At 39.4% G+C, this 18,745-nt stretch overlaps 1 protein-coding gene across 1 annotated transcript; it reads right to left on the reverse strand.

The window, feature by feature from the left end:
* Positions 1–5,394: 5,394 nt before the first annotated feature.
* sec22a (SEC22 homolog A, vesicle trafficking protein) lies at positions 5,395–13,827 on the reverse strand. Its single transcript, XM_070915069.1, has 7 exons — positions 13,768–13,827; positions 12,115–12,325; positions 9,979–10,142; positions 9,513–9,661; positions 7,578–7,742; positions 6,874–6,939; positions 5,395–6,517 (listed from the first exon to the last, which is right to left on the reverse strand). The coding sequence occupies exons 2-7, from the start codon at positions 12,294–12,296 to the stop codon at positions 6,317–6,319; spliced, it is 927 nt and encodes a 308-aa protein (XP_070771170.1). The 5' UTR covers positions 12,297–12,325; positions 13,768–13,827; the 3' UTR covers positions 5,395–6,316.
* Positions 13,828–18,745: the final 4,918 nt, after the last annotated feature.

Here is an 18,745-nt window from a genome sequence, read left to right on the forward strand (position 1 = left end):
AGAGCTATCTATAAACACCAATGTGTATTCAGATGTACATACTGTATCACTGATTTCAGAAGTCCTCACTGACGTTGCCTGGTTTTAGCATAGCGCCACAGCTGGTACACCATTTAGCCTCAGCAGAGACGCCCCTGAATGCCCCTTTTTTTTTTCTTGCTCTTTTTCACCGAATGGAGCGATTTTTTTTTCGATCCGCAGGAAGTCAACCGTGTGCTGATTAGATGCCGTTTCTGATGATTTCCCCTCGCCGATGTGTTTGAATCTCACGGTGAGAAGGAAGCATCAAACTGAGTGAGTGCTCTCTTTGAATGACAGACTAGAGGACGGGGATGCATCAGTCTTTTTGCGCTCCGGTGCTTTCAGCCGTCCACCACTTCCTGCATCGCTCCACACCCCCCTTCTTGCTTGCTCAATCAGATGGTACGACCCAATGAATGTCCAATGATCTCCGATGAGGCCTTTTAATATGAACTATATACTGACGACGGTGATGATGCATCCTGTGGACAGGGATAGACGATGCCCATGTGAAAATGTGCCATTTTAACTGCAGTTTTTTTGTTCCTTTATTATCAGAGCAGTTTTCTTCAGTATTACAGCATTACTCAGCGTGTCATCAGGCAAACAGGCAGTTTCATAGATGTTAGTGATTTTTTTTAGTGATGTTATTACCAAACATTACAGCTGGTTCTGTTTGTCTTGGCTGAGTCACAGAGTACAGTAATCAGTAAATGTCTGGACAGAGTGTCAAGTTTTTACTGGAGAATATTGAGGAATATTGGAAGTTTGCGATAGATAGCATTATTTGAAATTTCTTTATCTTGTCTTGTGAAAAGACCAAAATCAGCAATGTGTTCGTCAGTCTCTTAATACTTTCTGTCTTCCCAACTCTGTTGCTACACACACTGCGCCCTCAGCCCCTCGCCTGTTCGTGAAAACATACACCTTTAAAACACTGTAAACACTGTAGATTGTAGCAAACGTTACTCAAACAAGAGCAAGGAGCATTTATTGAGACTATTTGTGTATTTAATACACTTGTTGTGCGCCACACTAGTGAGTAGGTTATATGTGGGATTGACTCAAATTGAATGAAAGTGTATGGAGCCTTGACTGTGCCACCGCAATAATTTAAGACTCTTACAGCTTCTATTAATAAATTGATGCATTTTAAATAGCTGTTGGAAATTAATTTACGGTGATTACAATTAATAGAAATTATGCATAAAAAACTCTTGAGTAAATAAAAAAAATTATGAAAAGATAATTAAACATTAAAAGATAATTAAAACTCACGGAGAAACTGCTGGAGTTCTGATTGGCCAGCTGCAATGAGTTGACAGAAGTCTGGCCAATCAGAACTCCTGCTGCTGCTTGGTTTTCTCATGCCTCATTGATGATTTTGGTCTTTTCATGGGATATATGAACATACATATATTAGCACCAGCCTTATCCTTGAAATGTTGGTTTTGTTTTTAAGTTTCCTGTTTCAGAAGGAAAACTTGGCACTCAGTCCAAATGTTTGCTTTGAGTCTGGATGAAAATAAGATTGCGCTGATCTACACTGGTGGTTTCTGTTTTGTTTATGTACTGTACTGCTGCAACCATTATATTCACACACACACCACTACTAGAACTTTTAAGTGTTGTCCCATTTGACTCATTGAATGCAGTGCCATTCTACGAACCCCTTTTTTTCTACTGCTTATTGTGCAGAAACGTGTGCCATTAGAAAACACAAGGGGTTGGAGAGGAGGCACAGATCAGAGAGGAGGAGGAGGAGCGTAGCTGTGAGGTGCCTGAGTGGATCCTTTCTAAGAGTCGGAGAAGCTCCCCTCCTTTTCATTTCTATAGCTGAGGATCCTCATGATGAATCTGATAAGATGACAAGGTGAGGCAGCGTCTGTGACAAAAACTGCTTCAGAGACAAAACCGTGGGTTGTTTTTGTTGTCATGCCAAACACTATGCTTTTTTTTTTTTTTTTTTTTTACAGTCAAATAAACTGAGATGTTTCACAGGTATGACATGATTTCATCTGGATTTCTTTTCTGCCTGTGTTGTCAGATGCATGCCTGTTTACTTTGTGCAAGCTGTTGTCTCAGAATACTCGTATGGAACCAAAGACTTCAGACACACACTATGTGGACAAAAGTGTGTGGACACCCTATGATTTAAGCAAGACCCCAGAGTTCCAAATCAGGGAAATGCTCCACACAATGCTGTTGTTTTTTTTGTTTTTTTACAATGTTATGCTTTCAACTTTATGGCAACAGCTTGGGGAAGACCCTCTCCTGTTTCAACATGACAGTGCCTCCGTGCACAAAGCCAGGTCCATAAAGAAATGTTTTTGAATGTGTGTAAAGTTCAGATGTCCACATACTTTTGGCCATATAGTCTCTATTGGAAGTTAGACAAACTCTCCCCCTTTTAAAGCTTTCTCATGCAACAGTGTTTAAAACCCCTCAGCATGAGCTGGCATGATGCTGAAATGTGGGAATCTTTTTACATGTTCATGCAGCTCACCAACAGATGGCAGCAGCACTGCATCACTTGGTTTATACATGGGGTCCTTTGTCTTTTCATCATGATTACCGTTTATATATGATGGAAGAGATGGAAGCAAAATGCTAATCTGCTGATTAGCACCCGGAGTGTTGCTTCATCCATTATAATTTTAATATCTATATTTATGTAGAAGTCAAATTACTGGCCATTACATTGAATAAGAATGAATTAGGGTCTTGGTTAATAGTTAATTCAATAACTCGTGATATGCATTTAAGTACTAGTGCTGGACTAATTCAAATTAAATTCTCTCAATTTAAATTGAGCATCTTTAGACAAAATTTAAGAATTTGTGGAATGGTCAGTAAGGATAGTACTGCACGCAGTAACCACAAGTGTTTACTTGGCTTTTCAGGGGAACTCAAGCACATGTTGGAGCAAACAAAATCCTCAGAGCCTCACACTCAATGATTTTGACCTTTTTGAACAGCCAACCTGTGAGCCCCTGACTGTGTGAGCTTTGCCACAAAAACATAATCACTGACATTCACTTGAAGCATGACGAGTTCAAATTGCGCTTCAAGTAGCTGGCAATTTACACCTGCAGTACCCATTTGTCATTAAACTCCTCATACTTCCTGCTCTGGAAAGAAAATACATCCCTGCTCCATTAATCTACATCTGGAGGAAATTGCTGTTCCTTATAATGAGGTGCCCACAAATAACATCAATTATCATCATCATATTCATAATACCTCTTGTGCCATTACTTTTTTTTTTTTACCATGACAGAGTGCTGCCTGAAAAGTGTTTCAGCTGCCTCTGAATCACGAGGCAATATGTTGCTTGTTGTTGCTCCAAAGACAAAAGAAAGAAAGAATTAAACTAAAGTCAGCAGTTCTACTACATTTAGCATCTGACATCTGATGCCCCAGTGCTCGTTTACCATATGCTCCAGACTCCTGGGTTAGGTAAATGTTTTCTTTAAATTATAAAGGACTTGGATCCAATATCCTTCTTATTACTGGATACTTTGAATCTTATTTTTTTCATAATTCAGTTTTTCCCCCAATTACAGCAACATGCATCAGATCTCACTGAATGCCTCATTAAGCCTCAGCAGTGCTATGATACAAAATAAAAAAAGACCACATTCAATTTTTGTTGAAGAATGGATATCACTGTAATGGTAATGTAGCAGATTGTTTTAATGGTCAACGTTCCATAGCTGAGCTCAGAGACAATGAGTAGAAATGTAGAGTGTCGAGTAGATATGTTGCAAGTGGACTGAAGAGGACCAGAGGATCGATGCATCTCCACGTGCAACACAAAATGGAGAACATTCTGGTCTAAATCTAGTGTTCCAACACATTACACGTTACATTTCATATCAAATCCAATCTTTCCCAAATCTTCATGTCCTGAATTTAACATTAGAATTGTTCAGAATACTTTTGTATTCTAGTCATGACTGAGGAACTTTAAAAAAGGCGTGATACTACACTCTACTGTGAAACAATACAACACATACAATAAGCTTCCAGCAGTTCATTCCCAAGTCTTAAAGACCCGGAGATGTTCACATTCAATTTCCATTCTTGGATAAACCAGTATAAAAGCCTGAAACACACCCACACTACACATTTAATGTAACTGCTGTGGAAAAGGAGAATGTGAACTCACACAACGTGAACAGTTGAGATCCATTCAAGTCTGAGCCATATTGTGACAAGAGCTATTAGGTCATGTAGGTGTGGTACCGCTGTTGAAAAGCAGGGAACATTCAGAGAGTGCGCTGATGAATCATACGAAGCTGAAGTGCTGCAGCGGTCCCCCGACAGATCTGTAGTGCAGATGCCAGATGGACATGGAGTGAAGCATGTGGCTATACTTCTTTTCATTTTCACTTTTAACTTCTTCCAATGAGAGGGATTATTTAACAAAGAAAAGAAAAGACAATCTTGGCACAACTGTTGAGCTACTCATGAACAATGAACAATAAAGGCATGACGCAAATCTCTACTCTTATCCCTTTGTTTGCTATTATTTGTTGGGAGGGTGCACGAAATCTTCCCATAATTCCCTGAACAAAGCTCACACTGCCTAATAACGACAAATGTTGCATCTCCTGACTGTAATTTTGTTAAAAGTAAACACTGTACTAATATCCATTACACGGGCAGAGGGTGAGAGAGTTTTTGTCTTCATAGGTGGCAGACACAACCATGTCTGAACCGTGGGGCTTGGTAGGAGGAAAAAGCACGCCAACGGCTGCTCAGATGATGCGGGCTGCCTCCGGCCTCGACGACACAGTTACGCATCTTTACCGCTGCCAACACAAACCTGTTTATTAACATAGTCACTTGACACTGGCATATGCTTGAGGCTGTGTGGGTGAGGAAGGAGGGTATGAATGCTAACAGGCTGTTTGTGTCTACTGGAGCAGGAGTTTGTGACAACTAGGCGCCAGTCTGCGTATAAAAAAATTGGAGCAATCATAAAACAACAAATTAAAGTAATAAAATCTGTATAAATCTTCATTGACCATGTCAAGTCAAGAGTCAGTTAATAAATAAATAGCGAAATTAACTGTCTACAAAATGACAAATATCTCCAAATAAGGTATGATCATTGGCTCCTGAACACAGAATACACCAAACTGAAATGAGGGCCACACATTCAAGGCAGCATTGCATAGTTTTAAACCAAGACCTAAACCAGAGTCGTGTACCAGGTCAGGTACACATGGGTACATGTGCAAAAAGTGCATGTAACAGGATGTAAGTGGGACGTGGGTGACGAAAATGGGACAGACAGAAAAAAAACTGAACAAGAGATTGAGATTAATGTCCAGTCTTGCAGTCTTTTCATGTTCATCTTTTCTAAAGTAACTTTATCAGTCCTAACAGTTTACAATTACGTCTCGTGCGTTTTTTTAAAATAGGGATTACTATGTGTTTAATTTAAGCCATATACTGTTAAACATCCCTTTAGCCTTCAGGAAAGCCCACAGCCGAGCTCAAGGAAATAATATCTTAAAAAAAAACATCAAATGTTTGGTCAAATTCTTAAGGGCAACATACATTTCATCAAAACACCTGCATCAATTGTTTTCTATGTAAGCCTGTGCTCTGGTGACTCGTCAGAATACGCAACTGTCCTATTTTCCAACTTTGACGCATGCAAGATCTCTAGAAATGCACACATTTTGCCACATTCACACCCCAAATCAACATATTGTGGCTACTGTCATAGTTAAATTAAATTTTAGGCAAAGTTCTTGTGCAGCTGATTTGTGTTGATATAAAGTTAAACGTTGATGTAGTCGATGAGTTTCACTTAATTTCTTAAATGGAAAAAAACATTTTTACATTCCTCAAAGTAAGTCAGTTCTGATACTTAGCCTTGCCGGTGCAGCATGTTTATGAGTTCGCAAAACTGGACATATGCAGGACTCTGACATTAACTATGGCTGCACTGAAAGAAAGTAAAAGTTAATATCTTCATCAGAAACTGGTGGGGAGTAGACAGCTCAAAAACCAATCCAATATGTTCCATAAATGATTTGGGCTGCAGCAGTTTCCTCCAGGTCCACACTGAGATCTGTCACTGTCCACTGGTGCTGGGATGTAGTGAACAGGACTACTGTGGTGCTGCAAGATTTTTGGTTTTTCTTTCTGAACTGCGAGGATTGTTCTTTTGTTTCACTTTGTACCCAGACTGGCCGTGCCGTCTCCGCTGCATTTCCAGGGCGTGTGCGAGACATCCGACTGAAGGTCCGTTTGTCCTTTGTGTTTAAAGTTTTTGTCAGACGTTGTAGTCTGGCGCTTTACCCAGCGGTTGCCTCAGTCTAATCTGCAAGGTCATGAAGGCCCCCACCGCCACATGGAAGAGGATCTGCCACATGTTTCTCAGTTCATACAGATACATGTTGGAAAGACAGATGAGTGCAAACGCCAGGAAGGACTTACTGTTCCTCCAGACTGAGAAGTAGGCAAACAGGTAGCACTGAAAGAAAACCGCAGAGAAGAATTTGAATGCTGCACACTTTGTGAGACGGACATTGACCAGTGACATGTTTTCATCATTAATGTCCTTCATGGGACAATAAATCTGCTCAGTAAGTAATCCTGTCTGATAACTTTGTTCCCCCCATCAGTCTACCAATTTGTGGTGCTCCATTTAGTATTAGGAGCCACACAAAAGGAGCTGATGAAAATGTTTTAGAGAAGGTAGTGGGGTGAAAGGCATTGAGCTTTTGCTAATGTTAGTCTAGCTGACAAGCTGCTGAGCTGTAAAGTGCAGGGCTGTTAGTCAGCCAGTCAGCCAGTGATGGGCTGCTCTTACCGCAGACTATCACTTACCTGATACAGACAGGCTGCTGTGCCGAGGAAGAAGGCAATCACATAATTAAAGTCTTCATCGTCATTCTGCAGACAGGAGGGAAAGAGTTTTTTTTTTAGCGCTAGTCATTCATGTCTAGACAAAGCATCAGGAGACCAATATGACAAGAAAATTCAGGAGGATCCTATATGTATTTTTTCATTTAGTCTCATCTCGTTTAATAGAATATGATGTGACATTTGCAGTTTCAAGGAACAGAATGGACGGCATATGGCAGACTGACGACGTAACCGATTAGTTTAATCTAAAACTAAATACATTGTATGATAATGTTGCAAAACACAAAGTCAGACGGGGCAGACCATTTTTTCACCACTTTTATTTGGAGGTGAAACCAAAAGTGAGTGCACGTGTAATAATTACTAATAATCCCTCATTGCATAAGAAAACTGCGCACACACAACTACAGTGATACAGGACGTCAACGCTGAATGTTTATAATGGACATTTTGGGTAATATAATATATAATAATACAGTTTGCCTACATTTTCTCTACCAAGTAATTTTGAATAACCTGGAAGTTTGTTAACCCGTCTGATCATGCGATTGTCATGTTCCCCGATCTCAGTAATCAACTTATTATTACCAATACAGTTGACAGTCAAAACTATGAGGTTGTATGAAACTGAATCTGTTTGAATGTCATCTCCATTATGTCCTCACCTGTAGTATGCTCTCTATAGCGTGGACTCCTCGCAGCAGGTTCAGGCCTCCACAGAGGACACTGAGCACACAGGACACGATGCCTGAGAGAGTTACTGGCTCTAACATCTGTGTGGGGGCTGGAAGACAGAGAGAACACAGTACTGCAGACTCAGCACAATCAGCCTTGACAAACGATCTACAAAAGCATTAACAAAAAAAGAAATCTGCTTTCCAAAGTATATAACAAAAAACATATATATTTTATGAAATGTAATCATACATAAAAACTGTTATATGCTGAATAAAAGGATAAATCCATGAATAGATGCATGGAAAAAGCCAAGCATACATTGTTTTTACATCTTCTGTCTTAAGATGATTTATGCTCTCAGAAAACAGAGACTGACAAGGGCAACCAACAGATAGAGAACAAAGCGTGGAGAGCTGCCCTGAAGAGGATGTCAGGGGGAACACAGCAGCTCTAAGTGACCCGAGGCGGCATCGCTTAGCTTGGGGCAGCCGAAGTGTGACGGTGCGTACAAGAGGGTTGATTTCTGGAGCAACTGAGGGGAAGGGGGTCTGAGCCATAGAGCAATAGACCAACAGAGGAGCCGCTTGACTGTGCAAAGGGATATCTGACCACCAGACATACACTATCCTTGAGACTCATTGTGAGACTTTTTTTTGTTGTTTTACAGAAAAGAGCAAATCAGTTGAAGCTGCTATTTACCCAGATTTTATGTTGCCATGCTTCCAAAGGTTTCCTGCTGCGACAATACACCGTTCACTGCAGTCTAAAGTAAACAATGCCCTCTCACAGCGAGGGTAGCTCAGAAAATGTTTCAAGTAATTGAATGGAGAAAGTGAGAAATTAGCTCTTAATTATCCAGAAAAAGTCATTACAACAATAAATGTTGATATTTAGAGTGTATTGTGTAGAAAATTGTATTTTCTAAATACATTTTTGTAAAATGTACTGATAAAAGTTGGAAAAATGTCCAAATAAAGTATGCTATTGAGAATACAAGACACAGAAATATAACAACAGCCTCTAAAGGGCCCAAATCATATCACAGAACAGATTAACTTGTGACTTTAAACACTTCCTGCCTCATTCTAACCTTCACCGTCTTCAGACCTTCTCTTCTTCTGATGCTTCAGGCCGCTCTCATTGATTTAAGAGACTTTTATCAAAGGAGACTTGATGGCTGATTCTGAGTTTCTTTTCAGCTCATGTTCTCTATCTTAATAAGACTAATTAGCTCTTAACAAACAGTGCTTGAGAGAGTTTCATAGCATTTCCCTAAATAAATTTTTGTATTATTGATTTTTTAAACCAGTTTTTAATACTCAAAATTACCCAGATAAAGGAAATTATTTGTTGTTGTTTGAAGTGAAAGTAATGAGCCCTTAATATCATTCAGCGAGATAACTCTCTAGAGAAAGATGGACTTCTTTGATGTGATACTCTAAGTGATCTATAAACCAATTCCAGTATTTCAAGTGTAATTAAAAAAGATTGGCATTGAAAAAAACAGGACAGTGGAAGATTACCATCATCTACTACAAATGCACAGATGGTAATGAATTTTGGTACTGTACTGCGCCTTTAAACATTATAGCAAGCACGAGGAAGAGTCTACAGGTCTGATGTGAACAATGACCGATGCATTTTCTGGTGTAGTAGAGGATACAGTATTCTGAGGTAATCACCAGTGACCTTTCTATGTCATTGTGTTACATAGACCAGTGCGACAAGTGTTTATAGTGTAAAAAAAGTAATGAGAGTTAGATAAAATGAGATAACACTTTATTGATCTCCAGAAGGGAAATTAAGTAGGTAGTAATAAACCTCTTTCATACTTGGATGAGGTATGTAATGGGGCGCGTGTGTGTGTGTGTGGTAGCAGCTCGTGTCCTACCTATGCCCTTGTATTTAGAGGGCATGTGCACTGAAAATCCATTGATAGAACGCAGGTCCTCAGGGGAAAGCTCGTAGGGCGGTCGCAGCTTGATCTCAGTCTGCATGTCAGCCAGGTTGATCTTGGTGGACAGAGAGCGCGGGCTGTTGTAGCGCTGTTTGGTCTTCTGGATGAAGGTGTCTGATGGATGACAGTCAGCACAACAACAAGGTGGTTAATACATTAACACAGGGAGCAAAACAAGGGAGATCAACTGATTATTTGAATATAAGAGAACATTCTGTCAGGGTTAAGTTAAGATTTCAGTCTTTGATACTCATGCTGTAACATGAGGCTAATTTTGTAGGAGAAATTGGTACGTCTTCTTATTATGCAATTGATCTTTTCCCCCTATTATTGATGAACAAACTTTGCCCTTCAACTGTGGGCAACTGACATCATAAGGTTTACCATGAGATAGTCAGCTAAAACAAGCTGCAAAACTCCATGGAGCTCACCAAATTCAATAAAGGAGTACGGCCGAACAGCGCTGCTAATTCGTTTGGTGTCATAGGTGACGATAAACTCCTTCTGGAGCTCATCCAGGAAGCAGAAGGCCAGCACGTTGGGGTAGTTTGCGGTGCATACCATCAGGTATCCAACACCCAGCGAGCTTGTGAAACTGAAACACACACACACACACACATAAACATTATTGCTTTTCACACACTGCAATCTTTTCTCTTGACAGAAACCCTGGGAAACTGTAATTAGGACACCAAGCTAAATGCAGTGCAGATTATAGGAAAAAAACCCAATGGTATTCCTGATTCTGCTGGTTGCTGCTCTAAACAGGGCACAAACACTGTTTCAGCACATTTGTGCCTAAAATTCACATGTTCACAGCTAATTAAACGCAATACCACATTCACATTCAGCTCTGCAGACACTCTATCTCTTGGCCCTGCAGTGTTAATTGACACACACAGAGCACAAATTAAATTCCCCAGATACAAAGACTTCTACTATTATCTGAATGGCTCAGAGCACAATTGAGGGGAAAGCCGGTTAACAAAACATCTACATTGATGTGAAACATAAATGTCAACAAACAGTGCAGACTCACACTGAAGACTCAGTGCTTGGAGTGATGATCTAAAAGTAGATATTACAGAGAATGAGCAGGAAAATGCTTGTTTCAAAGCACAAACACAGATCAGGTTGGTTGTGTCAATGCTGATGTGAGTGTATTATGACAGAAGAAACAGAAGATTCAAAGAGTCCAAAGGAAATCCAAATTAATTTCAAAATGTAGGAGCCACAACTACAAAAAGGCAGTCTCCATATATTTTCCATTTTATGCCTGGAGGGGGGAACAACCAACAAGCCCTGATCAGAAGACCTCAGGCACCTTCTAGTGATACAGGGCAGTAGTAGCTCACTGATGCTGACCATGCAGAGCTGTAAAATTGACTGAATTGGATGCATAATTTGATGGGGAGCCAGTGTAAAGAAATCAAGATCGGTGTCACAAGAACCTTTAGCGGGCCTGTCAAAAGTCTATGTTCAGATTCAACTAGTGTGTTACCACCTCTGACATTTTACTAGTGAATATATCTTTTTCCCATTATCTTGAAAGTCTCTCGACAGGATGCATAGACCAACAGTCTCTATAATATTTTACTGATACCATATCAGAAAACATATCACAAACTCACTGTAATAGAAAAAATAAAGTTGGATAAAGTCCTCAGGTGTAACTGGTATAACTGAGTTACAATTTGAATTTGTTAAAATATTTTGTTAAAATGTAAAGTAGTCTATGTTCAGGTCACTCTGAAGTCCCTAAATCCTATCAGATACAGTATAAATCCCTACATAACAGGGCTCAGACTGATAAAACAGTTCAAAAAATGTCCAAATAAAGTCTGCTATTAAGAATAATACAAGGAAACTCCTCCTGCTTACCTCACACAGAAATATAACAACAGCCTCTAAAGGGCCCAAAATATCACAGAACAGATTAACTTGTGACTTTAAACACTTCCTGCCTCATTCTAACCTTCACCATTTTCTGACCCTCTCTTCTTCTGATGCTTCAGGCTGCTCTCATTGATTTAAGAGACTTTTATCAAAGGAGACTCTGGTTGTTGAAAGGTATAGCTGGCTAATTGATGGCTGACTCTGAGTTTCTTTTCAGCTCATGTTCTCTGTCTTAATAAGACTAATTAGCTCTTAACAAACAGTGCTTGAGAGAGTTTCAAAGCATTTCCCTGAGCACCAGCAGGGCTTTTAGAATATGGTTGACACCTCAAATGAAGGCCTAGCTGTCAAATAACTCAAATTAAAAACCATTTTCCAACAAAGTTGTATTAGAGGGGTCAAGAAGAGCAGAAAAACTGTCAGCAGTAGACTGTTAAATCACCCATGGGTATAAATGGATGAAGAGGCCAAAAATTATCTAAATCTCTTTAGTTAAATCTCTAAACTGTATTTTATACAGATCTCAGAAATAAGTGAATTAATTCATAGCCATGCAAACACTTTTCTTATCTAGCAAGTTAACAGTTATCCACATTTAACGGGGTATCATAACTGGATATACTACTTATACTACTTTGCCAAACATTTGGAATTAACCCCATATGACCTACTTGACATTGTATGGTCCAGTCTTAAGTGTGCAGCGGTCAGGGAACTGGCTGAGTTTCTTGGAGAGACCTTTGAGGTGCCTCTTGGTTTCCTGAAGCTCTTTGTCCTGCTCATAGTCAGTGGATGCAGAGAGAGGCAAGCCATCCCCGACCCGGACCACAGAGGCAAACAACACCATCGACATCTTACAGCTCTGGCAATCTCACTGAAGCCCTGCAAACAATAAGGGAAGAAAGCTTGTTGAGAGTGTAGCTGTATATATATATTGAATATCTAATGCTGTTGTTCAATACCAGTCTCAGTCCACATTGTGAGTCAAACAATTCCCAATGCGTTTTGTTCAAATGCATGTCTAAATAAAAGATATGTTAAATTTGTCATGGTGTGAGGTCTTAAATATCTGACAGAAGAGCAGAAACAATTAACAAAAACAAAATTAATCTGCAACTATTTTGATTGCAGATGAATTAAGTCATCTGTTGACCAAAACAACCAAAACATAATTGTTGTGTCAAAACTGTCATAACATAATTAAGTCAAAACTGACTCCTTATGAATATAAGGATGAATCTTTTATATGGTGTCACAGCACGTAAAAAAAAGTGAGGAGCACTCGCAGTGTGTTTTGTAAGTAAAGACACCTACATACATCACACCCGCAGTACAAGTGAAAGCTGAGTTCTTCGACAACAAAGCAGAAAACTTCAAAAGAAGGTGCATCTCCAGAGGTGTTTTCATGCCTGCAGAACAGTGTGTATTTCTCCACTTATAGTTGGATAGTTAGCAAACTCAGTCACCGCTTTGTAATGTTAGTTAAAAATTATAATTGACTGAAGTTCACCAAATTTTAGATTTTAATTAAAGGGTATGCCTTTATTGACAATAAACTAATGGAGATATTATGTCTGTTAATTATGCATATGAGCTTGGATCTCTGGGACGCACTACATTTAAATTTGGGTGGCACAATTAGAATGTTTAAGAACCTCTGCTGCTGTAACGTACAGAACCTGTCGGTGGTTAAGCAGTCGGTTGTGCTAGAACCATGGACAGCTCCACAGAGAGACTGAAGGGGCGTTGAGAAGAAGCACTTGGAGTCATCCTATCACGACGTGCTGTCAACGCACTCGTGACACAGCGTGAACATTTCAGAGCTTTAATGCAAACTCATGAATCCGATATTACCACCTGGTTTTATTAAATAAGTTAAAAGAACAGCAAGACATTACGACGACGGTTTTACAGAGGAAAGACGTTTATGCTAGCTAGCTAACCTTAGGAGCAGTGTGTCAGTAGTTGAGGAGCAAGGAGTAGGTTTATTTAGCATAACAGTTACATCTGTCGATATAAAACTACGAACGCTTGAAGCTACACGTTTCGTCTTTTCGAAAGTTTTCCTTTAATGTAAGCGGCCAGTTAACATTACAAGAAAACTAGCCAACAAGCTAGCTACACCCGACCAGGCTAGCCAGCTAGCCACCGTTAGCAGCTAACTACATTAGCTTGTTCACCAGCATTTCCTTCCAGCTAACGTTAGAAGGCTAGGGAGCTAACAGCTACCTTTGCATACCCACAACTCAAGGCAAATATATAAGCAAACCTGAACCAAACACACATGTGTAAAATACTAATATAGTTAGTTGGGTATTTAATACCTGGTAAACGAGTGTAGCATCATATGGACATCTGTGATATGCAGCTATGAAACTGTGCAGAGAGCAGAGGCGGCTAGCAAATCAGCGGTTGTAATTCTTTACGTTTACGTGGCTGTTTCGCTGTGCATTGTGGGTAGAGACAACCTCTCATCACATCACAGAAAAAAACAAAACAAATGCGCTCTGTTGTAATAAAACATCCGTTTTTAATTGTGTTCAGTGTTTGACTTCTGTACCGAAATGGATATTCAGCATATTTCCTTTTAATTTCATATTAAATTCTTAAATAGATAATATCCTGGTCGTTGTTTCTTCTGCATTTATTTTTATTTCTCAAGTTTTTCTCATTTAATTTTGTATTCACTGACTTATGGACTCACATTGCCTTGATAATCTAATAGTGTTGTAATGTTTTTGTCCATATCTTAGAAATTTTTGAATGTTTAGACTGGTACCCAACAAGAACAGTTATTTGATTAAACAGTTGATTTGAGCATGTAGCATGTAGCATGTAGCTTGTGGCATGTAGTTCACAATGCCAGGATTTTTCAGTTTCTACCAAATACAACTAATATTTATTATGTATATATGTTTGTGATTCTAACAATGTATGATCATTTTACTTCCAGTTCCTGTACTCATGTTTTGGTCTTGTTGTGTTATTGTTGTTAATTTTTCAAAAAAATGTAAATAATAATAATCACAGTAGTTGTTATCTTTATATTACATTATTGATTTGTTTTTATTAATTTAACAATACATACCTGATTAAATTACATACAATTTCTTTGAATTAAAATGATAGGAATAGTTTATTTTAATCATATATCCCACAGGGTATGAGAAAAATGAGCAAGGGATTAAACTATAATTCTTAATTTAAGGTCAATTTAAAAGGCTTCATCTGGAGCTCTTAGTCACATCTCAAACCAGGGACACTGCAATTACATGGTTAGCGCCTTAAACCCCTCGGCCACTAGGACACCCTAAAGAGCACTTTTCTACACAAAGTCAAGTTAAAAAGACTCAAATTAACTGGGCAGCATAAAACAAAACATAACACATACAAACAATAACAATATAAGCACTATTTATAGGTAGACAGTAAATAGTGCGCTACTGAAGTATATTCACTCATTTCGCTTTAACTTTGTTTGTAAATATTCATGAGCTTATTAGCTTTGTGATAGATACTGTGTTTTTAACGTTTCACTACATTTTGGTTATCTTTTTATTCTGATCTCTACTTGCTCCAGTTTACCACTTTCCCACTGAAAGCCAGAAACAAATTAGCTCTACTCCCAAGCATCTGATGCCGAGATCTTTTTTCATGTTAAAATTAAAATAACATCAAAAATGAATAATGCGTTCCCAGGGCCTGCCAAGCTTTAGTGCTCCACTCAGACCTAAAATAGGCCATTCACTGGCATCAGCATTTTTACCTATTTTCATACATTTCCTGTTAGAATATGGAGGAAAAAACATTTGCGGCTAGAGGAAATAAAAACAACAATACAGAGACGGTTAGTGGCCTCATCCTTCACACATATCTGTGCAATCTCCTCAGAACCCAGGCAATGTGTCAGCCTGAAGGGACCTTCTCAGTATCCTCATGGCCTGTGTGTGTGTGTGTGTGTGTGTGTGTGTGTGTGTGTGTGTGTGTGTGTGTGTGAAAGAGGGAGAAAGACAGACACACAGAGTGAAAGTGGATGATGGATGTCTGCTGCTGCTGACAAGTTGATGAATAGCCACAGGTCTCGATAAGTGTTTAGTGCAGAGAATGTCAGGTGTGAGGAAGGCAGTGTCGTCATTCACAGTGACACAGTCTAACTAAACAGAGGTTTACTAGGTTTCACACACATCAGCATTCAGATTCATCAGCCCCAATTGTCTCTTTCCCAGAATGTCATCATTATACATTTCAACTCTGGAATTGTTGAAAACTGTGACATATCTAAAAATATACCCGTGGAACATTCTATTGGTTCACTTTTTTTTTTTTTTTTTTGACAAAATGTGATTTTTAAGGGCTACCTGTCGTACCTGTCAAGACTTAAAGACTGATGCCTCAGTAGCTGTCCTTGGAGACTGCAATGTTCCTTACACCTGACAATAAAAACTGTTGGACAGACCAGGCCACATACTGACAGTAACATTAAGTTTGTTCTCAGGATGGTGCTAAAAAGAAGGGCATGGGGTGGGTAAGGAAGGCGTGAATATGCCCAGCAAAAATCACTAGGAAACATCCCTCTGGGGAACATAAAGATCCAAATCCAATTTCATTCCAATGTGTCCACTGAGTGTCTACTCTGGACCAAAATGTAGGACAAACTAATAGAAAACTGACAGACATCATCATTCCATGCACACGGATCTGATATATTTTATTTTTTTTAGAGTAACTCAGTTTAGAAGCCCCACTAATAAATCATTTTAGTAGTCGTGACGATCACTATGAAAGCAGTTGTATTCTGTGGCTCTGGAGGAGGTATGTGTCCACCACATACTTCAGGGCCTGGCCTCTTATGTTTCCAGTGAAGGGAAAACTTAATGCTCCAGCATACAGACGGCACTTTCCTGTTTCGACATGACAATGCACAAAGCCAGATCCATGAAGAAATCCCAGTTTGGTGTGGAAGAACTCGACTGGCCTGCACAGAGCCTTGACTTCAAACCCATTCAACATCTTTTCGATGAAGTGGAGCGCTGACTGTGATTCAGTTCTTATTGTTCCGACGTCATTGTTGGACCTCACTAATGCTCTTGAGGCTGAATGGGAGCAAATCACTGCAGCCAGGTTTCAGAATCAGGTGGAAAGCCTGACAGCAGAGGAATATAGCAGCATATCTACATGGGTTTGGAAGCAAATGTTCATCAATCTCATATGGGTGTAATGGTGGGGTGTCTGCATCATTTTGGCTTGGAAGCTATGCACTTCACAGACAGTCTGCATTACAAAGTTAGGGCTTGGAGATTGAATGACATGAGCATTTAGTAGGTAGGGTCTTACCTAAACAAAATGCATTACGGGAAGTACTGTATATTTCTATCTCTTCTGCATCAGATTCATTCAAATCATTCTTTTTTTAATTAGTCCCTTGAGAATTTAATGGAATTGCTAAAACATCAGAGTGGAGTGCTTTCAAATATTGAGTTTTTCTCTAGTGTGCTGCAAGTATTTAGCGTTTTTTAAAAATCAATAATACTACCACTTCAAAAACAGGAGCTAAACCATATTTAATTATATATTGCAATGTGTTCAATAGTTCTCAGATCAAATCATGTGGCCTGTAAAGTATTTAGACACACACACTTCTTACATGATCAAAAGAATAATAATTTCAGTCCAACAGTCAGTTGTTGATATTTAACATGGCGTATGGATTTCTGTGAATCTAGTTTGCATTAATGCAGAAACGTCTATTGTTCTTGGTTAAGCATGGAAGCTATTCATTTAAAGGCCTGTTTTCCCTTGATGGCTTCACCAGTCAATCAAGGATAAGCATTTGACATTTTGATGGCACAGCTCTGATGGATTTCCTCAACTATAATTGACTAATTTCTATCACCAATATCATAAAAGGGATGTTGTTCATCTCGGTGTTGACTGACAGCTCCACTGACGAGCACAGAGAGTGAACATATGGATCTTTCAGCAAAGGAAGCAAATCATTTTGATTACTGCCTCACGAGAAACGAGCTAAAGAAAATCTTTATCTCTCCCAAGCAGATACTCAGAGGTCTATTTATTTCGTTGACTTCTGGTGTTTGAGCCAATTGTTCCCAGTGTCAGCATATAGAAGGAAAACAACGGGATGGAACAAAAGTATGTACAGAAAAAGATCAACAAAATAAACAGCAGGAAGTTGCTTTTCAATGATGCATCTGAAAAAAGGTGTCATGTAGACTTTTATTTAAAAAAATGAACATAATGATGACACAAAGAAGGAGAGGTGAGGTAGAGGACGGGCAGGTGGATGAAGATGAAGCTAGAGTGCAGATTGACGTCAGAGAGATAAAATCTTGAACAGCCCAAAACACAATTATCCATAAAGGGGAAATGGCTTCTATTAAGGGTACTTGAATCCGAGCAGACCTTGACTTTGTGTTAACAACCCTGTGCCCTCCATTTCTTATGCTCATTTTGCACAGCTTAAAATGCTTGTCCCTCCCCTTCAAGAAAACCCACAAAGAAGCAATGCTCCAAGGCATTAAAAAAATCCACCCTTTTGAAAATCCTCTAAAGTGAAATTGGGATTGAGAGGGTATATCTGCCTGTGCTCACAGGCATTAATCAGCCTGCTATGGCCCAACACTGCACACGTCCCAACAGCAGCACTTTATCTAAGCAGACCTGCGTGACCTGTGGACTGCAAACACTGAACACAACAAACTTCAGTCTCAAAGTCACTCCTCAGCTTAGAGCGAGCCTTGAGCAGGGCACTATGAGGACTGAACTCCACACAGGTTTCCCAGGACCTCGATCCTAAAAGGAATGATTCATAACATTTGACATGCTTGTCGTCTTGGAAACCCAGAGTTATGACGTCACTGTGAGCAGGGTCACTTTTAGGTCCAGTACCATTTTCCAGCCATTTCTCATCATAAAGCCATCCATGTCAGATCTGCTGAGTGCTGCTTGTGGTCCATTTGTTTCTCTTCTGAAGTGCAGAACTGAGAAAAATGTAAAAATAAACAGGCACAAAAACTGCTTTCACCAGAACTGTCCATCAGCCCAGCGACCCGACAAGGTCAACTTCTATTTATGTCAATGTGCCAACAGCGCAGCTCGGTTTCGCTGGTGTATGTTGTTTAAAACATGTTCTCACACGCTGGATATTCTGCAGTGTTAATGCACAAATTGTCATTCATGTGTATATACAGTGTCTACTTTTGCCATGTGGAATTTTAACAATGTTATCTAACTTTCAACACAGGAGGAGTCTCATTATTCAGAATAGCTCAAAGATAGGTGGAT

Source organism: Enoplosus armatus, chromosome 11 (assembly GCF_043641665.1).
Source record: "Enoplosus armatus isolate fEnoArm2 chromosome 11, fEnoArm2.hap1, whole genome shotgun sequence".
Taxonomy (NCBI): domain Eukaryota; kingdom Metazoa; phylum Chordata; class Actinopteri; order Centrarchiformes; family Enoplosidae; genus Enoplosus; species Enoplosus armatus.